The 8403-nt window shown below is 34.4% G+C and overlaps 2 protein-coding genes across 2 annotated transcripts; both read right to left on the reverse strand.

Moving 5' to 3' along the window:
* Positions 1–207: 207 nt before the first annotated feature.
* LOC100259039 (cytochrome P450 704C1) lies at positions 208–3095 on the reverse strand. Its single transcript, XM_002275078.3, has 5 exons — positions 2368–3095; positions 1845–2129; positions 1394–1738; positions 636–836; positions 208–551 (listed from the first exon to the last, which is right to left on the reverse strand). The coding sequence occupies exons 1-5, from the start codon at positions 2887–2889 to the stop codon at positions 351–353; spliced, it is 1554 nt and encodes a 517-aa protein (XP_002275114.1). The 5' UTR covers positions 2890–3095; the 3' UTR covers positions 208–350.
* A 3271-nt stretch (positions 3096–6366) lies between these two features.
* LOC104881870 (2-methylene-furan-3-one reductase) lies at positions 6367–8403 on the reverse strand. Its single transcript, XM_010663283.3, has 3 exons — positions 8050–8403; positions 6965–7451; positions 6367–6869 (listed from the first exon to the last, which is right to left on the reverse strand). The coding sequence occupies exons 1-3, from the start codon at positions 8239–8241 to the stop codon at positions 6547–6549; spliced, it is 1002 nt and encodes a 333-aa protein (XP_010661585.1). The 5' UTR covers positions 8242–8403; the 3' UTR covers positions 6367–6546.

Genomic DNA, 8403 nt, shown 5'->3' on the forward strand with positions numbered 1-8403 from the left:
ACTAACACAAACATTTAGCGACCTCTTTAAAGCTTAGAGGGGTGCTGCATCTTTGAGGTACCTTTCCAATAGATAATTTGATTCCCAAACCTAAACTCGGATTTTTTCAAAGACATGCTTTTTCAAAACTTTGGAGTTACTTTTTAGGGTTTTTTTCTTGTTTTATTTTTTATTTTTAAAATGCAATAAAATAAATGATGACCCCGATTTTTCTAAGACCATTTTTTTACCAATAAAAAACGAGTCTCACCAACAAGTGAGGACACACGTGAAAAACACGGATCCACACATAGATAGATTTCAAGTGCTTTACGCACTACATTAATCCACAATCAATTACGCGTGAAATTCTACTTGGAAGATAAGAAGTTTCTCCTTGGAATTGCCTGCAGATGGAGGCCTCCATTGATGTGGAGTGTGAACATGGTCTTGTACGTAACATTTCTTGTAGCATCCTCTAATTTAAAGCGGAAAAAGTGAAGAAGTGTCATTGCTGATATCTTCATTTGCCTGTAAGCGAAGTCCTTGCCCAAACAAATTCGAGGACCAGCCTGCAACTCAGAATACAAGAAGAAATGTTAGAAATGTAGGATGAAATTATTGTGAAACATGCCATGGTTAAAGATGTTACGGACATGGAATGCTACGAATTTGAATGGGGATTCGGGTTGGAAAACTCCATTGTTGAGCCATCTTTCGGGGCGAAATTCCTTGGCATCTTCTCCCCAAATGTAAGACATCCTGCCCATGGCATAGGACATGTAGTATACCCCATCTCCTTGTTTTAGTTTATGGCCATCAGGAAGAATGTCATCTGCATCTGCACATCTCCCATCCTTAAAACACCGCAAAAGACACCATAGAATCATCATTAGCCCACCTTTAAACATGAAAATATTATCGACAATGCCACAACATGCCACAAAAACAAAAAAGAATAGTGTTTGGAACAGAGGAAACGCTGGAAAAATTTGTAACAACCAAATTTTATTATGATATCCCACAGTCCGATAGTGGAAAATGTTTCAATACTGTATATGCTTAGATTCCTTGTAATCATATAGACGCGTTTTAAAACTATTAAGGTACCTTATACCTAAAATATACCATATCTACATGATTAGGAGAGGGTTGTTACAAATAATATTAAAATCAAACTCCGACATTTTGTTTGGTCCTGAATCAATTCCTGAACCTTTATTTGCCCGCAATCCTATGTGACAAAAGGATTGGACACAAAACTATGGAGACACTGTGAAGCTCACGTATCTACACAGTTGGGAATGATTCATTATAATTAATGTGACCAAAGGCCACTTCAATATCTAGTATCATTTCCTCCATTTTCTTAAACAACTAAAGAAAATCCATTAGGGTTTCAAGAAAATTTTACTATAGGGACAGCAGGGTATAGCCTCAATGTCTCTGTCAATGCTGCATGAAGATACTGCATTTTCTCCAACACACCATCAGTGATTTTTGCCACAAAATCTTCATACCCATGAGCTTTATCATCATCTCCACAGTCCATCACTTCTCTTATCTCTTGCACAACTTTTTCTTGCACCAGAGGGTGCTTGGTAAGCACATAGAAAAACCATGAAAGAGTATTTGCAGTCGAATCTTTACCAGCGATAGTGAAATTCAGAATAATATCCCTAAGATACCGATCATTCATCTGCTCCGGATCCTTCTGGCTCTCCAGCAGAAATCTAGAAAGAATGTCTTCCTTGTCATTCTGGAAATCAACCATGAAAATTAAGCCATGCTGTTACCGTACTATTTCTTGTGATGACTTCCATTTTCTTCATGGGGTTTTGATGAAAGGAGATAATAATACTTACAGTGTATTGTTGGATGGAGAGCTGTTTTCTTTTGGTCCGTATGAGGTTGTATACGAAATCGTCCATGACCTTGATGCTTTTCTTGAGGGAGGCTTCGGAGCCGATGTTGAGAAATCTTTTGAGAGTCCAGAGAGGATCGACGTAGCGCCAGTAGACCAAAGCATTGGAATCATCGAAGGCTTTGATGAATGCATTTCCTTCTTGGTTTGAGCCCTCCAAGCAATTCAATTCCACTCCGAACCCAACTTTGAATATGGAATCCAATCCGCATTTCATTAGTATATCCTACAAAAAAATAAAATAAAAAATAAAAAATAAAAAATAAAATAACGCCTAGTATATGTGAAGCTTTCTCTGAACCCTAACACAACTTATTTTGGGCCCAATCTTGAACCCAAATACCCAACTTTGGAAAAACTTGTACCCGGCACATTTAAAGGTTCATATTTCTTATCATCACTTTATCATACAATATACTTCAATTAAATAAGAGATTCAGAAATCAAATGATTTCCATGGTCACCTGTACATCAAAAACCCGACCCGCATCCGAAAACTCCTTGACTTTCCCGGCAAGTTTGGCGGCGTTGGTTCTAAAGACGGCGCAGCTGAAGTCCCTGAGAACCCTGGTGGAGAACTCAAAGCTCGCAAGCTTCCTCTGGTGCCGCCACGCACCGCCGTCCACAGCGAATATTCCTTCGCCGAAAAGATCCATAAATATATCCCGATTGTGCTGGCCTTTGGAGTAGTTGGCGAAGTTGGTTTTGAGCACGTGCTCAATGTTTCTGGTATCCGTCGTGTATATTTCACTCTGAATGGGAGTGAGAAGCCGGAAAGTGCGATGTTTCTCGGCGACTTCCGCTTGATGGTCGTACAGTTTGTTGAAATAAAGGAGCTGATGGAATACAGTTCCCATGACAGGTGGGTAGTTAGGGTTTTTGATGGATTTGTTGGTGAAGATACGAAGGAGAAGAAAGCAGAAAGCGATGAAGAACAACAGAAATGGCAGTAGCAGGAAAGTGGCTATGATGATGAACAACTCCATGATCTTTGGTGGAGATTGACAGAGGAAGATTGGGTCTTACTATAAGATGTTTTTGATATGGAAGAATCACAAAAAAGAATGATTTTTCATTTCTGAAGGAAGAGGGAGAAAACGTGAAGGAAAGGTGAAGAATAAGAACTGTTCTGAGCTAAATATCGATCAAACAAACCTTATCGCAATCCCTTTCAAAAGAAGAAAATGTTTGGTAGATAATCAGGCCACAGTTGACTTGATTGTAATCAAAGAAAAAAAAGACATAAGAATATGCTTTAGTTAATTAGCGTTACCTTATTAAACTAGGTCATATAAATTAATTAATCTAAGCTGACTTTAATAACATGTTGTAATAGGTTTAATGGTGATAATATTCTTTGAATTTTTGGACGAATTGTTAATGGTTTTCAAAATATATTTTTAATAATTATTTCAATGACAAAATGTTTTTGAAAATATATTTTAATTATTTTCGGTTGTTTTCATTTATTTTCTAAAGATTATTTTAAAAAATAATTGTAATATGGACAATGATTAAAAATAAAACATAATAATTAAAAATAGAAAACCAAGTTAAAAACATTTTAAGTTTTAAAATAAATTTTTATTCTAAAAAAACATTGTATAACTATTTTTTAAAATTAATATTAATTTCTCAAAAACTATTTTAAGGATGTTACTGTTAAAGAGCATGATATGTCTATTGAACCCAAATCATGAAAGGTTAAATTTTTAGAAAATTTAGTAATTCAATATGGCATTAGAACTTGATTTGACGGGAAATCATGAATTTGAGTCATAAAAACGAATTAATAATATTTTTGAGTTTTTCTTTTAGGAATAAGTATTTTGAGAATTATAAGATTAGTTTCCTATAAGAAATTTTCTACAGTGGAATTCTTCTTTGTTTTCACCTCTGGACGTAAGTTTTAGTGTGAAGCATGTAAATTGTTAGGTGTTTTCTATTTTCACAGTTACTAATTCATGTTTGGTAGAAATTAATGAAACAAATCATTAATTAGGAATTTATATAACGAAAACACCCATTGTAAATTATTGATCGGGTTTATTATACTTTACCCCTCTAATCTATAGCATGTTTAGTATATTACCCCCTCAAGTTCAAAATCGAGTAATGTATCTCACATACTTTATAATTGCATGTAATGTGCATTTTTTTAAAGACTACGTTATTTTTTTTGGACATAAAGACACTTGTTCTCCATGTGAAAGGGCAAAAATGTCTTTTTTTCAAGTGAGGGCAAAAGGATGAAGAAGAATAAGTGGAGACATGGTTGTTCAGGAAAAGCAGGGAAAAGGCTTCTCTGCTCATCTTCTCCATGGAATGAACAAACCCTAGAAACTAAATTCTTAAGAATCAAACATACCCCATGTACTTGTACAGAGTATCTTTCAAAGAGCTTCAAGCTACAAACCAAAGGATCCAAAACCCACCTTAAGTCTCCAAAGAAGCAGCTACTTGGAAGCTCCAAAATGAAGAATTATAACACTCCAAAAATTTTCCCAAAAAATGCCTAGATAGCCCATTTGATTTTCCGGCCGAATGCATGACATCGTGAGATACCTCCAAACTAGGGAATTATCAGAAGATAGGAAGCAAGCACACAAACTCCGCATACAAGAGCACGTGTCTTTTCGTCCAAAAAACTAACATTATCTTTTAAATAATAAACATTACATGCAATTATAAATTATAAAGGGTACATTGTTCGATTTTAAACTTGAGAGGACAATGTGTAAAACACGATATAGGTTAGGGGGTAAAGTGTAATAAACCTTTATTAATCATTGTATTGAAAAACACATTTTTATTTAGTAATTGCTCAATTGCATATAAGGAGGGAGCTTGTGCCTTCACATGTTTTTTCTAAAATGGAATTTTTCCTCTAGTTTGGCCCATTTATCATGTCCTTTGTGCAAGAGAAGTACGCCAAACTCCATATATAAGTGGTACCATTTGCAGTCAACCTTATTATTGGTATCATCATTTGTCATTCTTTTGAAAGCAAATATAATTCTTTTAATGTTTTCTTTTGGAAACCAACAATCTAAGCTCTAGATATTTTTTCTTACACTTTGTTTTATTGGTTGTTGGTTTGCATGATGTCACCTAAAACATGTCAAGCAGAATTGTCCAAGAATGGATTTTTTTTTTTTTTTGGTCAATATATGCTAGGGGAAATATTAGTGGTTAGATTTTTCAAGTGAAACAAAAATGGATTAAAATTCATAGAAATAATAAAAATAATTTTTAAAAATCATGCAAATAATAAAATATTTAATATTAAAATATCATATATATATATATATATATAATTATTTTCTTAAAAGTATTTACAATTTATTTAAGAAGAGACTTATTAGAATATTTACATTTTGAATAATCAATTAATTAAATTTAAAAATAAAGTAATTAAAATTAATTTATTTAATGTAAAGCAAAGAAAGGTACATGTTTTGGTAATGTATCATTAAGGGACAGTTGACTTGGTGTCATGATATAATTGTGGACGAGTGACATTTGGAATAAAGTTGTTAATTTATAATGGATATTGATAATTTTAAGAGATATTTAGTTAAAATACTTTAAATACTTTCAAAATATGAAAATCGACTTATCTTCATCATTTTTTTAAAAATTAACTCATTTTAGACATTTTTGCCCTTCTCTGTTTTAACGTAAATGTCATTACTACTAGCTTGTTTTTTCTCTCATTAAGCTATCTTAAAGGATAAAAATAAACTGCAAGAGTTCTTACATCAAGGATAAAGATCAGCTTCAAGAGTTCTTTCATCTTTCTTTCTTCTTCAAATCATGGCGTTCTCCATTTTTGCCATAATTTTTAGTTAGGGTTTTTTGTTGCAGATTTTTGTAGTTATTTTTATTTGTTAGGACTTTCTACCTTTTTATCTTTTTGGTTTTTTGCCCCAATTCTTTGTCAAGGTATTTTATGGTTGGGGTTATTTATAGTTATTTTTTGTTGGAGACTCTTGGTTTTGTTTCTTGTTGGAATTCTAAATGGAGGTTTTTGTTGTTGTTTTTTATTAGAGTTTTTTTTGCAGTTAAGTTTTATTAGGTTTTGAATTTTTGTTAGAGATTTAAGTCAAAGTTTTTTTTTTGTGGTTATTTTATCTTAGGGTTTTTCGCAAGTTGGGTTCTACTGAGTTTTGGATTTTTCATAGAGATTTTTTTTTTCTTTGTTTTCTGTCAACATTTAGGTTGGATTTTTTTGCAACGGAGTTTTGAATATGACATTAAATAGATGATCGTTATAATTCAGAGAAAGTAGTGAAAGAAATTTAACCTTATTTAAGTTATGCGTAAACTAAACTTAATCACAATACAATTCAAGTAATTATAATCAATTTTTTTGTAGATAAAAGAGAAATTTAATCACAATAAAATTCTTTATAAAGGAAACTTAATTACAGTATAGTTTAAATAATTATAATCAAGTTAGATGAAAGGAAAACTTAATTTTAATCTTTATAAATCAAACTTAACTATAATAGAGTTCCCATTAAGAATTTAACCTTATTTAGTTTTTTTAAAACCAAACTTAACTCTCGTGTAGGTCAGGTGAATAAGTCATCCTTATTTTGGGTCCATAACTGAGCAGTGAACATCTTCTGAGGAACTAGTCAAGGGCCTGGATTGCCCTTGTTATCCAACAAAACAAAAGGGGGAGGTTGCAGTGAAGGGAAGGGAGAGACGACGACTTTTCCTCTGGCTCTTCCAGTTTCCAAATACCCGAAGGCTTCAACTACGGCTGTGAACTTGTAAGGACCGGTTGGATCAATGATGGCCTTGAGTTTTCCACTCTCTAAGTATGGCCTAAGCTTCTCCAGACTCTCCCCACAGACAGTCAAGCTTGAATAAACCGCTCTTGGATGGGACGGTGGCCAAGTTATGTCAACAATTGGAGCATCCGCCTTTGCTACAACATGGGAATTCTTGGTGTCACCTGATCAAAATGGATCAGAAACAGATAAACAGAAATTATTATAACCAGAGAAATTAAACATGCATCCCAGATGGATGAACCCAGAAGGAAATTACCAATTGTGTCATAGAGAAAATCGAATTTTTCGGTTATTTCTTCATAGTTAGTTTTTGTGTAGTCCACAACTTTATCAGCGCCCAGACTCTTCACAAACTCCACCTTTGGAGTGCTGGCTGTAGCAACCACTTCAGAAGCTCCATACAAGTGCTTGGCCAGCTGAATGACCAGAGTTCCAACACCGCCTGCTCCGCCAACTATGAATACCGTCTGCCCCCCCTTAAAACCTGCGGTCACAAAGCCTTCAATCGCGGTCTGAATTGCTAAAGGCAAGCTAGCAGCCTCTTCAAATGAAATGTTCTTTGGTTTCAAAGCAACCAAGCTCTCCTCCACGACAATGAATTGCGCCAGTGTCCCCAGCTGCTTTAGCTTCCCCTCAGCATTGAAATCCTGGATGTTGCCGTACACCTCATCGCCTATACCGAATTTTGTTGCACCGTCGCCTCTTGCCACCACGACGCCGGCCATATCACAGCCAGGGACAACCTGGCTATATCAGTAACCATTAGGTGAAGACGCTACCTCTTTGCCACAAAAAAAAAAAATTTCACTTTGACCTTTGGCATAAGGTCCTCATCGCATTTACAAGGTTAAGAGGGGCATGACAATCCCTCGGGTCATTAAAATGCGTTTACAAGATAATAAAAGACTTTCGTCACCTTCGTAGCTTTAAAAAACATCTATAAGATAAAAAGAGGGTCTCACAACCCCTCATATTTAAAAAAAAAAAATATATATATATATATATAAAGTTAAAAAAATACCCTTACAACCCTTTACGACTTTAAAAAATATATACAATGTTAAGAGGAGACCTTTCAATTCCTCTAAAACTTTAAAACACATCTATAAAATTAAAAAGAACATCGATGTAAGATATTAAATACAGACACTTTTTGCAATACAAATTATTGACTCTGATATCATTTGTGATATCATTTATAACAATTCGTTCCTTCTCATATGGATACTATTTGTGCTGAGCATAAAATATTCTCACATCTTTAAAACACATCTACAAGATTAAAAAAAACTTTTATATCTTTTATTCAGCGTGAAATACAAGATAATCACTAGTACTAACCGGAAAATCTGAAGGAAAGATGGCTCGTTGGCGTCTCTTGAAATCAATGGGATTCAAAGCAGCAGCTCTTACTTGGACAAGTATTTGGTTATGGGCCGGAGTTGGAAGGGGAAAGTCCCCCAACTTGAGGACTTCCTTCGGACCATACTCCTCATAGAACCAAGCTTTCTGCGTATTCATATTTTTTTTCATCCAAAAGCCTCTTAAGAACTAAGCCCATGTCCTCTCCTCTTTTATACAGACTTTCCGGTTGGGCAAAGATCTTTAAGGTAGAGCTTAGCATATAAGCTTGACAGAGGGAGAATGATCATGACAAGATTGAAGGGACCCTACCAAGAAAAAAATCAGATTAGA

Source organism: Vitis vinifera, chromosome 15, assembly GCF_030704535.1.
Source record: "Vitis vinifera cultivar Pinot Noir 40024 chromosome 15, ASM3070453v1".
NCBI lineage: Eukaryota > Viridiplantae > Streptophyta > Magnoliopsida > Vitales > Vitaceae > Vitis > Vitis vinifera.

Bases quoted from the DNA above. Each gene is read 5' to 3' on its own strand.
- LOC100259039 (XM_002275078.3), bottom strand. From the start codon at position 2,889: ATGGAGTTGTTCATCATCATAGCCACTTTCCTGCTACTGCCATTTCTG. The intron at 1,739-1,844 runs GTAAGTATTATT...GTTGATTTCCAG, and splicing joins TCTCCATCCAACAATACACT to AATGACAAGGAAGACATTCT. The intron at 552-635 runs GTCCGTAACATC...TCTGAGTTGCAG, and splicing joins TCAAATTCGTAGCATTCCAT to GCTGGTCCTCGAATTTGTTT.
- LOC104881870 (XM_010663283.3), bottom strand. From the start codon at position 8,241: ATGAAAAAAAATATGAATACGCAGAAAGCTTGGTTCTATGAGGAGTAT. The intron at 7,452-8,049 runs GTTAGTACTAGT...TGATATAGCCAG, and splicing joins TCTTTCCTTCAGATTTTCCG to GTTGTCCCTGGCTGTGATAT. The intron at 6,870-6,964 runs GTAATTTCCTTC...CATTTTGATCAG, and splicing joins TTTTCTCTATGACACAATTG to GTGACACCAAGAATTCCCAT.